This window comes from Aotus nancymaae, unplaced genomic scaffold (assembly GCF_030222135.1).
Source record: "Aotus nancymaae isolate 86718 unplaced genomic scaffold, 86718_ANA_hifiasm-v0.15.2.pri h1tg000029l, whole genome shotgun sequence".
Taxonomy (NCBI): domain Eukaryota; kingdom Metazoa; phylum Chordata; class Mammalia; order Primates; family Aotidae; genus Aotus; species Aotus nancymaae.
Window position 1 is genome coordinate 6,007,208 of NW_026988442.1, and position 18,648 is coordinate 6,025,855.

The 18,648-nt window shown below is 40.4% G+C and overlaps 2 protein-coding genes and 1 long non-coding RNA gene across 8 annotated transcripts in view; 1 reads left to right on the forward strand and 2 right to left on the reverse strand.

Moving 5' to 3' along the window:
* CRLS1 (cardiolipin synthase 1) overlaps window positions 1-4,129 on the reverse strand; it is a 32,552-nt gene extending 28,423 nt beyond the window's left edge. Inside the window, exons 1-2 of one of the 2 annotated variants that reach the window (XM_012455417.3) lie at window positions 3,824-4,129; window positions 803-940 (exon numbers count right to left, since the gene is read on the reverse strand). In XM_012455417.3, the coding sequence (XP_012310840.1) occupies window positions 803-940; window positions 3,824-4,129 (444 nt within the window). Of the gene's footprint in view, window positions 1-802; window positions 941-3,545; window positions 3,648-3,823 lie in introns of those variants that run through there. The other variant, XM_021665747.2, reaches the window with a different exon arrangement.
* Window positions 4,130-4,408: 279 nt separating this feature from the next.
* Window positions 4,409-15,682, forward strand: LOC105719359 (uncharacterized). Of its 3 annotated transcripts, none has more exons than XR_001107960.1 (4): window positions 4,409-4,599; window positions 9,275-9,425; window positions 12,173-12,256; window positions 15,020-15,682. It is a non-coding gene; the product is annotated as an uncharacterized LOC105719359 (long non-coding RNA). The 3 variants fall into 3 exon arrangements; XR_010344510.1 differs by having other exon boundaries at window positions 9,300-9,425; XR_010344511.1 differs by lacking the exon at window positions 12,173-12,256.
* The window catches only part of MCM8 (minichromosome maintenance 8 homologous recombination repair factor), a 41,321-nt gene continuing 33,163 nt past the window's right edge, over window positions 10,491-18,648 (reverse strand). For all 3 annotated transcript variants that reach the window (XM_012455415.2, XM_012455416.2, XM_012455414.2), the window contains 2 exons: window positions 12,355-12,544; window positions 10,491-11,761 (listed from right to left, as the gene is read on the reverse strand). In XM_012455415.2, the coding sequence (XP_012310838.2) occupies window positions 11,669-11,761; window positions 12,355-12,544 (283 nt within the window). In that variant the 3' untranslated portion in view covers window positions 10,491-11,668. The remainder of the gene's footprint in view (window positions 11,762-12,354; window positions 12,545-18,648) is intronic.

Here is an 18,648-nt window from a genome sequence, read left to right on the forward strand (position 1 = left end):
TTTTATGAAATAAAGTTGCTGATAAATACAAATAATGTCATATATGATGATGGCTAGCCAGTCCACAAAAGCCCTTCTTTTATAAAATTATTTTCCAGTTCTAATCTGAGATCATCTGAATAAATCCTCCTCTCCTCTACCAAAACTGACATTGTGGTATCAAGGAGCGCTCCTCTTTGTTCATCTGCTGAGGGAGTAGAAGAGGAAGGATGTTCAATCAGCCCAGGGCAGAGTATTCTGCAGGGCCATCAGAGAGGTGTAGAGCAGAGACAGAAAATAAATCTGTGGGGTACCTGCAGCTTCCTGCTAGCATGAAACCTGAGCAAAGCTATGACTTCTACATGCTCCCTGGTCACATCCCAGTTCCCTGGGTCCTATCAACTGGCCACTGTTGCCCTCTCTACTGGGAAAACCAACTCTTTTTGCAGATTAGAGTATTTCTCTTTATCACAATACAAAGAAAAGTCATCTCAGAACTCCTCTCCTTTATTTCTACCCCTAAAGCAAGCACTCAGCTCTTTGGGAATTTCTAAGGGTGTTTCTTTTACACTTAAAAACCAAGAATACAAAGTATCCCCTCCTATACTTCCCTACAACCTCCACTTCCTCCCTGAGATCACATGCAAAAAAAAAAGAGTCCCATACAGATGCTAAAGACAGTCCTCACACAAAGTACTATGTCAAATTCATCTTGCGGATTCCCTCCCAAGGAAAAGCAGGCTAAGGGTGTGCTATTTCACTGTAGTAGTAGAGACCCGGGAATTTGGAAGGAGAGCAAAATGGGAGTGCATTTACAACTTACCAAATCTGTTAGCCCAGCTAACGCAAAAACTCCTAGTGCAATATTAAAATCTTCTTCAATAATCAAATAGCCCAGAACTGGGGCCAAGCCAATTCTCGTCATTGACAACATATTTGGGACTGTCCATGGGTTTTCATACTGAAACACAAAGACAACAAAATTTAAATGAAATACAATGAATTTATACTTTGAATAACTATATACATTAGAAAAATATACTTCATCAGTCATCAGCCTGAGTCAGAAGCTACATAAACTTTAGTACATTAAATTGAATTTTTAAATCCATTGTGTTCTTTTTACAGATATCCTCCCAAAATCTTTCAAGAATCAGAAGATGGCTCGGTGCGGTGGCTCACGCCTATAATCCCAGCACTTCAGGAGGCCGAAGCCGCCGGATCCTTTGAGCCCAGGAATTAGAGACCAGCCTGGGAAACATGGAGAGATCAGCCTGGGAAACATGGAGAGATCCCCATCTCAATTTTTTTAATTAAAAAAAGAAAAAAAAAGAATACAGAAAATGAAGATGCATCACATACCCAAACACTGACTAAGGGATCTTATATATAATAGGTTTTCTTAAGAGGGAAAACAGAAAACATGTAATATCTGCCATATAAGCTAAGCCTTTAACATATAATTTCATTGTGAGAACTCAGAACTTTCAACACTCTGCTTTTAAAGAGGTGAAACTTCAGGAAGATCTTGTAAACAGACAAATAGTGTCTACTTACAAGTAAAAGGGTCACAAAAGCCAAATTATCAACACCAGGCATTAAGCTTCAAATATTTACTGCAAAGAATGTCCCTCACTCCCCTATACATATCTAAAGAATGTTAAACACTATATAGTATATGGAGGTATGAATGAAGAGAACAAAAACATTTAATTCTATAACCTCATCATTAAGTCAGAGAATTACTGGACGAAAATGGAGATAGGAATAGGGATTGTGATATTTGGAAATCGAGAAATTTCGTAAATTTGTTCAAAACAGTCATGGAAATGTAAACAACCTCAACTAAAAACCAAGAGCTTTCACAGTTCCCATATGGGGACTTTGTGATTCCTTGAAATTTCATTTGGAGCCAAGCTGTTTGAAGTTGGCACTAACAAAAGAGCTCTTTGGCAGCTGTCTGAAGGACATCCCCTCCTTGCCAAACAGAATCTGACTCGTGAGAGGGTATTTCAACTTTGAAAAGCCTCAGCCTAGCAGAGTTAAGACACCCTGCACAACAGGGTACAGAAATAACACCAAGAAAACGCCTCTCCTTGAAGCATAGATTTTTTTTTCTCCACTGAATCAAGACTGCCAAGTCCACCCAATGGGACTTTCTCCTCACTAGAACCCCATTTAACCTCTTTCTTAATCAGTACTAGCCAACTCGCCTGAATCTTAATTTTGATTGCAAAAAGGTGGCAAAGTCCATTTCTTAAGACATCTTTTAAAATTCCATGAACTATCATGTTAAACAAAAAAAAAAGTATTCTCTAAAGATATTATGTCTGTGTTTATAAAAGGAACCCAGTAAGAAAGCACCTCAGCTTGAAGGGATAATTAAATAGCTGTTGCTGGGGTTAAGTGGCAGAATACTGTCATTGAATGCTACAGGAAAACTTCAAATTATCCGAAGAGCAATCACAAACAAGAGGCAATACAAACCTCTACTATGAGGTATTTTACTGAAAGTAATCCATATTATATAATGAAATAAAAACATTCTTGGAATACATCCCAAATTCAAGTTCAAAAATCAGAGTGTTTCAGAGTCCAGAGAAAAAAGGTTAAGTCTGTTGACCATACTATGGTACAGAATAAGTCAAATACTGATCAAAGGTTAGAGCAACTAGCAGGGAAGGGTGGGGAGGGGAGAAGGTTGCACATGGTTGCGAAAAAGCAGTAACAAGGCAAAAGATCAGAAAAAAGAGCACCCAATTAACTTCAGAAATTATCCATAGGACAAAACTAAAGACAAAGTTGTAAAGAGAAACATCATTTCATTTGGCGAATTAACAAACAGAACTGAACTTTGCTGGAACAGCAAAGGGAGTTCTTTTTAGCTCCACACAAAGTATTTCAGTTAAAGTGTCTCATTAATTTGTAATCATTAAATCTGTAAACGTTTCAAAGTTAACATTACAAGAGCTAATCTCAGATTACTCAACCAGATAACCTGTGGCATACTCGACCAACTACTGCCGTTCTGGGGACTTCAGCCAGGATATGGCAACTTCAAAGTATCCAGCATTCAAACCCCAACATGCTTTAGCTATTAGTGGAGTTGAGACCCCTGCCAGGATCTGGCCACTCAACCCATGCTGTATAACTGATGAAAGCAGTACAGGGGTCACTGAAGACATAACAATTGAAGATGTAATAATTGCATGAGTCTTGCTAACATGACATCAAAAGCTCTCCCACACTCATGCTCGGGTGTCTTCTATCTGGGCAACATATCAACAAGTAAGTGGACAAATATTTCCCTCTGTCACCTCAAGAATAGTTTAAATCTTTTTCTATAAAAGATCTTTTAATTACGACCTAAATTATTTAATTAGCCTTCATCATATAATGTGTAAAGTTACCAAAGGTCAAATGATGGTGAACGAAATTTGCATGAGCAAACCGAAGGGCCTGTATATCTTTCTAAAGATTCCCAAAGACTTGCCTTAAATACTGGGGATTCGCTTCAGAAGAATTAAAAATAAGCTTTTAGTAAGACAAGCCAGGTCTACCTTTACCTATGCAGTATGCAGTGGAGGCCCTTTCACCAACGGGTGCAGATAGAAGGGGGATGAGAGAGGGTTTCTAACTTGACCACCGAGACCGTAGGTGGTCCCCGCTTGTGACTCTGAAATTCATCCCGACAGAATGACCTGCCAGTAACTTCTTTTCAGCGGACGGTCTAAAAGTTAGGCAACGGAAGCGTTCGAGCTGCACCACCCAGATCACGTTACTCTGGTCCAGGCCCGGCGACCCCAGCCCAGGGCCGGCCCACCGCAGCCTCGTCGGTACGTACCACGCTAGGGGCGCTCGCCGGGCCCCAGTGGCCGCCCGGGGCTTCGGCGGCGGCGCCCGCTCCGACCGCTGGCCTGTGGGTCGCCTTCCCCGCTCCCGAGCAGTGGTTCCGCTGGCCGACCCCGGGCAGCCGCAAGCCAAGCGCGGCCGGATGCAGCCACCAGCGTTCGGCCAGGCAGCCCAAGCAGCAGGGCACGGGTGGCAGCAGGGCCCCGCAGGCGCGCCCCTTGCCCGGCCGCGTCCCCTGAGCCCAAGCGGCCCCGCGCAGGGCCCCCCACGAACCGCGCGCCACGCGCGAAGCTAGCATGGCACTGCGGCCGCGCCGCGGGGACTCGGCCGGTGAGATCTCAGCAGCCTGGGACACTGGAGAGCTGCTTCAACATGCAGACCCAGGAACCACAAACAACCCGCTCCGCCTCTGCCTCCATACTGGTTTTTCACAACCTCAACATGCTCCATTTATACAGGTGGCAGGGAGCCGCCAAGAGCGGAAGCCTTTGCGACGCTTTTACGACACCGTCGCCGTCGGGCTGCCCGGCGTCCCCGGCGCAGCGGAGGCGCGCGCGTCGGCCGAGTGGGTTTTAGGAAGCATTTGGTTCGCGGCACCCTCCTTTCTTGGTCCACAGCCGGGAGCCAAGGCCAGTGGGGAGGGAAGGAGAGAAACGAACGAGGTGGCATGACTGCGCAGCCGACGTAGCCCCGAAGGGACAGGAGCCACCCCAGGCCCTGGCCTGAAACCCTCCGAGGCGGGTGGCCGGCGAAAGGGCCCCCTCCAAGGTGTATATGGCGCCCTAGGGTTCTTGTGGGTGGTTTACAGTATCTGGTACGGAAGAAATGATTAATAAATATGGGCCCTCTAATCCTCTCCTTTTTGAGCATTGAATGAAGATGCATATGCCAAAAATATAAGCATTAGAAAATGTTAATAATGGCTAGTTGTGTTGCTGAAAACAGTGCTTACTTTATAGCCAGGCTATAGTGCATCATCCCAACAACTGCAAGATAAGAGTTACATTATTACCTTTATTTTTACAGATGAGGAAGCTTAGGTGTAGAGAGGTTAAGAAACTTGCTTATTATATAATATCCGAGATAGTTATGATTCAGTTCATTAATTGATTAATATATTCGGATTAGTATATTAAACATTATTGATATATCAGTATTATTTTGCAGTGTTACAGAATTTTTTCTTGTTGAGTTCAATGTTGAACTGAATTTGAATGATTCTTGCCGCCTCTCTATCCCCCCACCATCCCCATTTATGATGGCTGACCCATCTTAAAGTTGAGTTTAAAGTATTTTTTTTTTTTTTTGAGACGGAGAAACACCCTTAGACATTCCCAAAGAGCTGAGTGCTTGCTTTAGGGGTAGAAATAAAGGAGAGGAGTTCTGAGATGACTTTTCTTTGTATTGTGATAAAGAGAAATACTCTAATCTGCAAAAAGAGTTGGTTTTCCCAGTAGAGAGGGCAACAGTGGCCAGTTGATAGGACCCAGGGAACTGGGATGTGACCAGGGAGCATGTAGAAGTCATAGCTTTGCTCAGGTTTCATGCTAGCAGGAAGCTGCAGGTACCCCACAGATTTATTTTCTGTCTCTGCTCTACACCTCTCTGATGGCCCTGCAGAATACTCTGCCCTGGGCTGATTGAACATCCTTCCTCTTCTACTCCCTCAGCAGATGAACAAAGAGGAGCGCTCCTTGATACCACAATGTCAGTTTTGGTAGAGGAGAGGAGGATTTATTCAGATGATCTCAGATTAGAACTGGAAAATAATTTTATAAAAGAAGGGCTTTTGTGGACTGGCTAGCCATCATCATATATGACATTATTTGTATTTATCAGCAACTTTATTTCATAAAAGTTTTGAAATGCCTTATAAAACTGGCTGGATACAGGGGCTTACACCTGTAATTCCAGTGCTTTGAGAGGCCAGGAGTTTGAGACCAACATGCACAACATAGCAAGACCCCCTCTCTACAAAAAATTTAAAAATTAGCTGGCTGTGGTGGCATGTGCCTTGTAGTCCTAGCTCCTCAGGAGGCTGAGAGAGGAGGATTTCTTGAGCTCAGAAGTTCAAGGCTGCAGTGAGCTATGATCACACCTCTGTACTCCAGCCTGGGTGACAGAGCTTAAGACCTTGTCTCTTAAAAAAAAGAAAAAAAAGAAAAAAAGAAAAACTTCATGCTGTATAAAAACATAGTTGAGGGAAGGGTGGAAAAGATGGAGGAATAACTTTAAAGCAGGGCAAAGTTAGCAGGAGAAATAGATACAGTATATTCTTGTACAAGGTTGGTCTGAGATCTATATGAGCATCCAGATGGGCAGTGCTTTAGTGCCTCTTCAAACTAATGTATGTTTGAGACTTTGTTCAATATTTATTGAGTGAGAATCGAGAGAAACTAGTTTTATGTTAATAAAAGTTGTATGGCATCTTTCTTTGTAACTTCAGCTGTTCTCTTTGAGGTTCATAGAAACAAAATTCCACCTGCCTAGTAGCAGTAGCATCGGTGGGCAACATAGAATTAACTGAAGATTTTGGAGAGCAGACAAAGGAGAGCATTTGCATAGTTACATGGCATTTCCAAACATGCTTCAAATATAGCCTCTCAAATTGGCTTTTACCTCTCTTTTACCAGAGTTTAGCTACTGTTAATATTTATCACGACCTCTTCCTATTCTCACCACAATCTCTCTCCTTTTCTGTTGTCCCTGCTTTTTGTTTTTTTTTAAAGACAGTCTCTCTCTCTTGCCCAGGCTGGAGTACAGTGGCACAATCTTCGGCATAGCTCCTCAGAACTTGCAGAGATTAACTCCACCTATACTCTTAGATTTAATTTAGATTACTGTTTACATTATCAAGAGATCTAAACTAATTCTTTTAAATTTTTATTATTTTTTAGGTAAGAGAAAAGGTCTTACCATATGTTGCCCAGGCTGGAGTGCTGTGGCTCTTCACAGGTGCAATCCCACTACTGACCTGCTCCATTTCTGACCTGGTCAGGTTCACCCGTCCTTAGGAAACCTGGTGGTCCACCACTCCCAGGTCAACATGTTGATGTGGACACCCAATCAGCATAGCACAGTATAATAGCCCAGAATTCCTGGCTTCAAGCAGTCCTCCTGCCTCAGCCTCCTGTATATCTGCGACTTCAGGCATGTGCCACTGCATCTGGCTAAACTAATTCTTATGTCAACTGCTGATGCCAGCCTTTCCATATTTCTTCCTGAAAAAGTATTGATGTCACTAGAATATGTGAACAATTAAATCATTACTAAGTTTTTATATGGTACTTTCGGAACCTCTAAAAGAAATAACATTCTCATAGGCAGGCATTATCTACAAATAAAGTAAAAGGGTTGGTTTTAATATTTTTCCCCTCTGCTTGTAATATTTTAAAGGTGATAAAGGGATTTTTAGCATCATTTAGTGTACATCTTGCTTTATTTTCCATTCAGCTCCTCCATCCTGTAAAGATTTCCTTTTGTTACACGGGTCCGCGACTCCTGAGCTGTGGACCGGTACTAATCCATGGCCTGTTAGGAAGCATGCCACACAGCAAGAGGTGACCGGCAGGCAAGCATCACCACCTGAGCTCCGCTTCCTGCCAGATCAACAGCACATTAAATTCTCATATGAGTGTGAACCCTATGCACATGCAAGAGATCTAGGTTGTGTTCCTTATGAGCATCTAATGCCTGATGACTTGAGGTGGAAGTTTCATCCCAAAACCATCCCCCTACCCAAGTCTGTGGAAAATTGTCTTCCCCGAAACTAGTCCCTGGTGGCAAAAGGTTGGGGATTGCTGGTTCAGAAAGCCTTGTTTTAATGTTACATCTAACTGTCTTCGTATTCAGAACATGTGACAGGATTTCAAAAGATGGTAAACCACTTGTTTCCCTCTGCCCCAACCGGAAAAAATTAAACCAGTACTGTGGTCTCTTTAAATGGCTTATTTCTGAGAGGAACCTTCAAATGTGAGCATAATTTTTTTCCCCACCAAAAGCTAGACATTTAATTTAAAATGGGGTTATGTAATACCTGCAAATGGAATGCAAACATACCATTTTTTTCTTCACTCAGCCACGTGAAGCATTTTGTTTTTGAACATGGAGCAAGAATTCTGCTACAGGGAAATTGTCTCCTCAACCACACATGCCACCAGAACACAAGCAAGAGGAAGATGGCTCTATCCTCAAGTCTGCCTTCCAAATCTCACACATGGGTATCTGATCAGTGGAACCCAATTCACATCTGGAAATCTACCTGCAAAGGGAGTCTGGGAAATGTGGTTATTTTCTCACCTTCCAGCCTCTGCATTTTAGGAAGGCACACTAGGAGGGTAGGATGGATACTGAATACCAAATCACCATATCACTGTATCTACTATTATCCACCCCTTTGGCTAGTCCATATCCATATAATTATTTATGAATTAAATGCATTCATAAACAATATATGAATATTGTTTAATATTCTTCTGTATAGCAACAGCAACTATAACATGTTAATGTAAGTACAGCATTTCCCATCTTTATCAAAGGGGAGCTATAAAGATCCATCAATCACAGTGTAGTGCTTATTCTTCTTCTGGTTCAGTTATACTTTCACCTTGATATCCTCTATCCTCAGGATGAAATGATCAAGTTGATTGCCACCAAACAATTTACTTAGCACAATATTGGTAGAGAGAGGAGGCTGGGCATGGTGGCTCACACCTGTAGTCCCAGCTACTCAGGAAGCCCTGGAGTTTGAGACCAGCCTGGGCAACAAAGCAAGCCCTCATCTCTACTAAAATCAAAATTAGCCAGGCATGGTGTCACATTCCTGTAGTTCCAGCTACTCAGGAGGCGGTGTGAGGACTGCTTGAGCCCAGGAGATCAAGGCTTGATCATGTCACTGCACTCCAGCCCGGCGACAGAAGACCATCTCTTAATAAAATATTTTTGCAGCCAGGCATACTGGTACATGCCTATAGTCTAGGCTTAAATAGCCTAGGGAGGAGGGAGGACTGCTTGAGCTGTGGAGTTCAAGTCTACCCTGGACAACATGGCAAGACCACCATCTCTTAAAAAAAAAACTTTGATGATGTATTATTTTCTTGCTTTGCATGTTTCTGTTCTATTTGTACTTAGGAATTGTTTTAATCAGCAATGGTGACACAGAAACAATTGCCTATGAAAGATGACTTTCATCTCTGAAGAGGGCATGCCATGCCACACTGGGCCACATGAGGAAATTCAGTCAGGAGGCAAGGAAGCAAGTGAAAAACCTAGGGGAGAGCTTTATTGCAATAGTGGTTGAAAGGTGTGGGGACAGTCCTATTGGGTAGGAAGTGAAATACTAGATGTCGGGGTTTGTGGTTGGAGGGACTGTAATGTGATGTTTGCATACCCACAAAAGCTGGATTGTAAGGGAAAGCTAAACAACTTTTTTTTTTTTTTTGAGACGGAGTTTCCCTCTTGTTACCCAGGCTGGAGTGCAATGGCGCGATCTCGGCTCACCACAGCTAAACAACTTTTGTTAGTCTGGCCCTGTGATTAATGGATGCTATAGCAGACAGAATCTAAGGAAACATGGAACAATTTCCTCTGAAAATGTAAGTTTATGTCTTTTTAAAATAAATTTACATAATAACCCTAACCTTTGAGACTTATTTTCCTCTTTGAACAGTAAGTACATTTCCTCTTGTCTACCACTTTATCATGGTTGATATTATGTGTTGACTTTTGTGAAATGTTTTAAATTCTATTAATAATTTTTTTAGCTTTAAATATATTTAGTTAGTTTGGAGACAGAGTTTCACTCTATTGCCCAGGCTGGAGTGCAGTGGTGTGATCTTGGCTCACTGCAACCTCCGCCTCCCAGGTTCAAGTGATTCTCTTGCCTCAGCTTTCCTAGTGGTTGGGATTACAGGCACGCACCACCATCCCTGGCTAATTTGCTTTATACATCTTTTAACCCATAGCCTTTAAAGACCTCACTATTATTTATACTACTATCTACTTTCTCCTTTTATTTCTCTAAAAGACAAAGTCTCGCTCTTGCCCAGGATGGAGTGCAGTGGTATAATCATAGCTCACTGTAACCTCAAACTCATGGGCTCAAGTGATCCTCCTACTTCAGCCTCCACAGTAGCTAGGATAACGCATGCACTGCCATGCCCAGTCTATTTTTTGTAGAGGTAGGGTCTCAATGTGTTGCACAGGCTGGCCTCAAACTCCTGACTTCAAGTAATCCTCCAGCCTCAACCTCCCAAAGCTCTGAGATTATAGATGTGAGCCACTGCACCTGGCCTCTTTTTGATTCCTGATTTTTCCTTCCTTACTTATAAAAAAGTTTACATTGTGGTCTATGGCAACAGTCTCCACATTTTAGTTTTGGTCCTACAGTTAAACATCTGATATACACTGCCAGTTCTTTTTATTTACATTTTCCATTCATCTTCCGGTTTGCTGGAAGTTGAATTTTTAGTAGATTCTCCAGCAATGGTTCACATTTCCTGAGTTCTTGTATGTTACAAACTGTTAGATTTATACATGATTGATAGTTTGGCTGGCAACCCTGTAACATTTGAATCCTCCCACAACATATGAGAAATTCTGGTTTTATTGATCCCACCACCCAAAGGTAGAACGAGGAAAACTCCCTAGCAGCCTATGAAAAGGGTATATAACATAGCTTTATTCAATCAGATGTCTTTGGATGAGACTTCCTTTTTGAACTCAGCAATTTAGGGAAGCCTCACAGAGAATCTTTTTGTTGCTGTTCCAGTGTGGGTGGGGGCATTCCTCTACCTATTCCTGCTGCAGAAGTGGCAAAAGTGGGGCATTGAGGCAGTATCACTTTCTTCTACTGCCTTGTGTGGCAGAAGAGTGTCAGCAGCTTCTTCTTTAGTATAACTCAAAGGCATGGTTTTACAAATTGCTGCTGGAAGCTTACCCTTCTGGTTTACCTGCCTTCTAATAATTCCATAAGCTAACCAAAATTCTTTCAAAAAACTTCTGCTTAATCAGTCAGTTTCTATTGTTTGCAACCAAGACACTACAAACCAGTCTGTGGACTAAATGAGGCCTATTATTAAATGACTAAAACCAAAAATCAAGTATTTTGTATTCTTGACATGGGAAAATTTTACGAAATTCAAATTTTAGTGTCCTTTATAAAGTTTTATTGGAACACAGAATATGTAATATGTTCATTGGTTTATGTATTTGTCTGAATGGCTACATTTGATATGCAGAACTATGAAATATTCATACATATAAAAAGGCAGGTCAAAAATATAACTACAAATAATTTATAAGTAGTTTACTTTTAGCCTTTTGGATAATTTATTTAACAATTAACACATGACTATCAATGCAATTTTTTTTATTTTTTTGAGTCAAGAGTTACTCTACTGCCCAGGCTGGAGTGTGATCATGGCTCACTGTAACCTCAAACTCCTAGACTCAAATAATCCTCCTGTCTCAGCCTCACAAGCAGCTGAGACTATAGGCATGTGCCACCACAGCCAGCTAATTTTTTTTTTTTTTTTAAAGAAATAGGGTCTTGCTATGTTGCCCAAGGTTGGTCTCGAACCCTGGCCTCAAGCAATCCTCTCGCCTCAGCCTCCTGAGTCACTGTGATTACAATGTGAGCTACTGCATCTGGAGATTTTATTACTTCCTAAATTAGTTTACTATATTTAATGCTTTTTTTCCTATTATAATACTTTTGGGACATCATTTTTCAGAGAACAGTTTTTGAGTGTGTGCGCGCGCACACACGCACATATCTTCATTGAGATGACTTTAATCTGCTAATAAACACAGGAGGCCCTAACTTGGTGAAGTCCTTTTACATAGTTTGAAGCTGGTAAACTTTTGGGCCTTTTTTCAAGAGGTAACCCTGGTCATTTAGTGATCCAATAAAGTTTTCAAAATCAGCAACCTGGAAGAAAACATCAAAAGGTTTATCTCATTAAGTAACATGTCAAAATACTACTTTTAAAATAAATCTCTCAAACAATAATATATAACTGTAAAGTTTCTTTGGCAATATTTTTACTTCTTACAGAGCAAACTGCCTACATTTGAGCTCTGGATTCTATAATGCCTAAATAAAAAACAAAAATTCCATTAGGCAGAGAATATTTTTACATTTTAGATTAGCTGAAAAACAAATATCAGACTTTTGAAATTAAGCAGGCAATTTTCCATAATGTGTAATAGCACATGTTTGAAGTGCTATAACACTGATTTTCATGAGAACTTTGAAGTAGGAAGAGCAGGTATAATTATGTCCATTTAACTGATGAGGGAACTGATGTTAAAAGATGTTAAAATGACTTATCCACAACAGACTGTCAGAAAAACACAGAGACTGTGTCTTACTACAATGTTTCCCTCTGACCATCAAGATGCTGAAAAGACTGAGAAGAAGCAGGTATGAATTTTAAATAAATAAAAACTGTTTCTGTTCTAGTATATATTAATAAGGATCTCCTGAAATTGTTACAAAAGAGATTAACTAGTTTAACATACCTGAATGTTTAGCTCTTTGGCAATCTGCCGAAGTTGATGAAATTGAAATACATTATTATAAGTTCTTTCAGCAATGTTATTGAGAGCAGAAATAAATCTTTTTGCTGTTGACCTGTTGCTCATTCCAGAACCATGCTGGGATCGCTCAAAATCTAGGTTCCCAAATTCATCAGAGTAAGTTCCTAGCATGCTTAAAAGGAAAGGAAGAAAAAATTACCCAACATGGCACTGCCATAGAAACTATTGTTCTGGGCTTTCAGGTTATAGAAGAAAAATTTGGAAGTAGCTACAAGGCTCACTTAGCAAACATTTCAACCTGTGTTTATTGAGTAGTCACTTTGAAATTCACTATGATATGGATTGATAGGGGATAAAAATATTTTGGACACAGTTACCACTTTTAAGAAACTTCTAAATTTCAACTACTACTCTCTCTTCTCTTTCTCTCTCTCTCTCTCTCTCTTCCCTTCCTTTGTTCCATGTCAGTCTTTCTCCTTTTTTTTCCTCTCTCTCTCTCTTAGAAGCTCTTTTGGAGGTTTATCTTTCTAATTTTCTATTAAAAAAAAAACTTCTAAATTTCAAGAGAGAAATGCATAAAAACACAAAATTGATAAACTACAATATAAATACCTGGGACATTCTTTTTGATTCATGAAGAAAAGAAATTCTAAATATAATAAATTTAGACTTTACTGAGTAAAAATGTGTCCCATCTCCTGGTACAGCATCTGGCAAATAAAAGGTATTTAAAATATCCTAGGGATGAACTAGAAAGGTTATGCTGAGTTGCAGTAATAATGGTTAGATATTAAAGGATACACCTATTACTGCCAGATTTCTTCTGTTTTCTCTTATTTTCACAGTGTCACCAAGGAAAGAAATATGTACTTGATAGTGAATTTTAGCTAGAAGTCTGGAAACACCAGTTAGAAACACAATTAACCAACCTGTTTAATCCAACCCTATTGCTGATTCCCTGCTTGAACAATGGGACAGCTGTATTTCACAGCAAGGATAACTGGCAAAACTGTTAATTAATCAGGAATTAATTAATCAAATACATACTGGTCACCTGCTGAGCAACAGGCTTATAGTGGTGAACAAAACAGGTATAATTCCTCCCCTTAAGAAGCATGCAGGGATGATTTTAATGGGTTATAAACAATAAAGCTTCCTTTTATTCCTTGACTAGTTAAGAGCCTACATTATACAATAAGAATGAGTCATTCAAATAAGACTATTAAAAAATGATAAAACAATAAGATGGATAAGTGTTTTCCTCTGAAATACAGCATAATCTCTTTTATGATGAACCTCCCATATGCTTGCTTCTCATGAGAAAGTTGTTAAAAATACTTTAGGTAGGCCAGGCGAGGTAGCTCATGCCTGTAATCCCAGCACTTTGGGAGGCCGAGGTGGGAGGATCACCTGAGTTTGGGAGTTAGAGACAAGCCTGACCAACATGGAGAAACCCCATCTCTACTAAAAATACAAAATAATTAGCCAGGCATGGTGGCGCATGCTTGTAATCCCAGCTACGGAGAGTAACTTGAACCTGGGAGCCAGAGGTTGTGGTGAGCCAAGATCGTGCCATTGCACTCCAGCCTGGGCAACAAGAGAGAAACTCCATCTCAAATTTTAAAAAGCTTCAGGTTAATAATAATGGGTAACATTTATCTTAATTATATTTACCATAGGCTATTCCACTTAGTTCTCCGAGCAATCCTGTGACTTAGGAACTATTCTTATTCCCATTTTACAAATGAAAAAACATTCTCATTAGGTTGGTGCAAAAGTAATAGTGATTTTTAATTTTTTTTCTTATGGCAAAAACCCAATTACTTTTGCACCAAACAAGGCTAACATTAAAGTGACTTGCCAAAAGTTACGCAACTAGTAAGTGGCATATCTCAGATTTGAATCTGCGCTACACTGCTTCAGATTTTAAAAGGCTATGTAAAATATTTGAGCTAGTTTCCTGAAATAGAAAAAAACTCACAATGATCTCTCACCTTTGAAGGTGGCTCTGTTCTATTCTGCTACCTCGTATATTTTCAATTTTAGGAGAAAGCTTATGTAAACTGTTTACTAAATATAAACATTTAGTTTTTAAAATATACCTAAGTGCTTTGCTTAGACTCAGACAAGCTATGTCATGGTTTAAGAACTTTCTTATTCAGGTGTCAGCTTCCCAGTTAAAATGTAATCTTAAAGGTTTAAAACCACATTAAGGGCAAAGATTCAATGAAGGTGAAGAAATGAAAACTCTGAAATGGAAGATTTAATGAATGAATGGATAATGATTAATAAGGTCAACTTTACCATCAATGCAGGACATTTACGAAAGGCCTACTTTATGGCAGGCATGATTCTGGGCCCTAGGAATATACTGGTAAATGAGTCAGATAAGGTCCCTGCTTTCATACACTAAGGACAGAATGCATGTTAAGCATAACAAACAGATAATTCATAATCTAATTTCAGTGTGTTTTACTGGATCCTGATCTCTACCATAGACATAGTGTCAGGTAATTCCAATCAAACTATTTTCTTTTTCCTGAAAATTTTTATGAACACCAGTAAACATACTGAGACAATTCAGGGAAACAATCTGGTAATCTCATATGGGTACTGTTTCACTTAATAAGACCTCTTTTTTTTTCAGGGGCCCAGATGTAAACTGTTCTAAAACTTGCTCAAATTTACCAGCAAAGCAACTCTGAGAAGCAGTACAGAGTTCCATGAGACAAGACCTAAGCATTCCTCTTGGACAGGAAAGCATATGTGAACACTGTCCAACATGAGTATTCAGCCATGCAGAAAAATCTTATACCAAGTATAAGCCAACCATAAATTGGCAAGATAGCATTTTTATTGAAAAGGTAATTATAGCCTAATTTACTTTGCTTAAGCATGATGCTCAAATAGAAGAACTAAGCTACTGTGTCCACAGACCAGTGAATTTATTGTGAAGAAACACTAGACAGTTGAGGTAATGCCTGAGGTCTAGGCCTGTAGAAACTGAGCAATGGTAAAGCCTCAAAAGAATGCTACAGGTTAAGAGAGAAAAGGAGCAAGGTAGTGTACCCCTTGATTTGCTTGACAGATGAACAGTCTACAAAGTAGAAATGTGACATTCAGGAGAGCCAGCCACCAGAAGACCCAAAGGGCCAGAGGTCATAAAATGGAAAAGGAAGCCAGGAGTGGGAGTCTTAGCCACACTCCCAAAGGTGGAAAGTTCAAGTGCAGGATGCAGAGAAAGCAAGATGCACACATTCTATGTTGTAAGTCAACAGACAACTTATCATCATTAAATAAGAACTACCTATTTTTGGTCCTTGTTTTTGTTATAGAAAAAAAAGTTAAAACAAAAAAAATTCTGAAATTTTGGTGGGGTTGTGACTTACTTTCTTAATTGGAAAAAATCTCTCTGCTGGTCAGTCTTTAGTCTGGTCTCCCAGAAAGCCACACCCACAAGAAGTCAGGTAGACAAGATTTTGTGGCCATTCTTTTACTTCATATGCTAGCACACCAAGCCCATAGCAGCACATTGTATGAGACAGTCTAGTAAATTCCTAGACTATCTGGTTGCTTATAAATGGCAACTGGAGGGTCTCTAACATAATGAGATCAACTGGAGAGGGACCAAAGCCAGGTTGGTAAAATTTTCAGCTACAAGATCACTCAAACCCTAGTACTGAATCACATAAAGAGAGAAAACTGATGGGTCAAGCACTGCGTGATACCAAGCACGGTGGCTCACGCCTGTAATCCCAGCTACTCGGAAGGCCGAGGCAGGAGAATCGCTTGAACCCAGGAGGTGGAGGTTGCAGTAAGCAGAGATGGCACCACTGTACTCTCTAGCCTGGAAGACAGAGCGAGACTCTACCTCCAAAAAAAAAAAAAAAAGCACGGTGTAATGTCATACCAATAGGATATTTAGACAGAGAAGGTAAGTTGTTAGGAATTAGCTGAAAGGGTTGGGTATCATTGTTATTAATTTTTCTTATTTTGTTAAGTAATTTCTAATTCTTCCAAGGTAGATGGATTCTTTTTCCTAGTAGCTGCTGATTCTGGGGCTTGCGTGGTGTCAGAACAAGGTGGTTTGCCCAGCTAGTCCCCTTTGGCTGTGAATTAAAAGTGGTGTAGCACAGCTGGAAGAGGAAGGGCTTTGGAGTCCAACCTGGAGCTGCCATGGCAAGTTACACACTGCTTCTCAGTTTGCTCTGGTGTAAAATACGCCACAAAGGAGTGTGCTCTGAGGTGTCGTGCAGTTTGGTGCCAGCAACAAAAAATTAAGAGCTGTCAATTCTAGAATCTTTAAAGTTTCAAAGACAGCCAGTAGAAGCTCATTGTTGCTTACAAACTCTGAGACTGAATTAAGGAGAAAGGTTCCTCTTCTTCCATGGACTCCCTATAAGGGCAGGAAACAAGCTACAGATTATTGCACCTTCAGGAGGTGGCATGGGTGCCCTTCTACCCATATGCATACTTCTAGAGGCAGCAGAGAGAAGAAAGCAGCCTCCAGGATGGGCCAGTACCAGCCTGGGGACAAAGAGACAACAAGGTAAAGTCTCTCCTTATTAAGAAAAGACAAGGAAAAAAGGATCTGCAGCTAAGACATAGTGGACAATTTAGATGGACAGCATTGAGTACTAGACCATAAAAATTCTTTGAAAATGGTAATTTTGGAAACTTATCTAGGGTGAGGTCTGCCAGTTTTTGAGGCCTTTGATTTATGACTCAGAGAAAAGGGGATCTGCTCAGCCTCATCTGAATATTATCAACAAAACTTGCATTATCGGACCAGGCGTGGTGCTCACGCCTATTATCCCAGCACTTTGGGAGGCCAAGGCAGGAAGATCACTTAAGGCCAGGAGTTTGAGATCAGCCTGGCCAACATGGTGAAACCCCATCTCTACTAAAGATACAAAAATTAGCCAGGTATGGTGGCACACACTTGTAGTCTCAGCTACTTGGGAGGCTGAGGCAGGAGAATCACTTGAACCCAGGAGGCAGAGGTTGCAGTGAGCCAAGATAGTACCACTGCATTCCAGCCTGGGTGACAGAGCCCAACTCTGTCTCAAAAAAAAAAAAAAGAAAAAAAAAAAGACTTGATAGCAAATAGTGTTTACTGAGTGTCTTCTAATGTATCAGAACCCTATCTGTCACTTTATAGAGATCACTACATGACACCTCAGCGCACATTCCTTTGTAGCATATTTTACACCAGAGCAAACTGAGAAGCAGTGTGTAACTTGCCATGGCAGCTCCAGGTTGGACTCCAAAGCCCTTGCTCTTCCAGCTGTGCTGCACCACTTTTATTCACAGTCAAAGGGGACTAGCTGGGCAAACCACCTGGTTCTGACACCATGCAAGCCCCAGAATCAGCAGCTACTAGGAAAAAAGAATCCATCTACCTTGGAAGAATTAGAAATTACTTAACAAAATAATTTCATCTTTAATATGTTTCTTGGTCTTGGAAAAGTAGATTCCTAATAGATATATATTTTAATTTCCATAAGAGTATATTAAAAATGCATTTTAAATGAAAAAAGCAAGGTATAGAATGTTATAGTTACTCTTTGTCTACAAAGGGGAAAAAAGAATATGCAGATATGTAGTTACACAAACAACTGCTAAGAATTGCCACTGGCTAGCAGAAAGAACTGCAATTAATTTTTCTTTTCTATCTTCTAGGAATCATTATCTACTAAATGATGTAAAATGCAAAGGATACAATTTAGCAATATTTATCAAAAACCTATAGTATTTACTGTTAGACCCAGAAATACCACTTCTGAAAATTTATCATGTAGGTGTGCAACTTACCCACATATGAAGTACCTTACATAGAACATTACTCATTGTTGCATTATTTAAAAGCACAAGAATGGAAAATGTTAATTTGTCAAGTAATAAGGGTACTGACTAAATATACTATATAATGTATCTACACAACAGAATACTCTGTAGCTGTTAAAAAAAAAAAAAAAAAAAAAAGAATCTCTAGTAAGAAAAGATCTCTGAGGCCGGGCGGCTCACACTTATAATCCCAGGACTTTGGGAGGCTGAGGCCGGTAGATCACTTGAGGTCAGGAGTTCAAGACTGGCCTGGCCAACACAGTGAAACCCCATCTCTACTAAAAATACAAAAATTATCTAGGCGTGGTGATGGACGCCTGTAATCCGAGCTACTAGGGAAGCTGAGACAGGACAATCGCTTGAACCTGGGAGGCGGAGGTTGCAGTGAGCTGAGATTGTGCCACTGTACTCCAGCCTGGGCGACAGAGC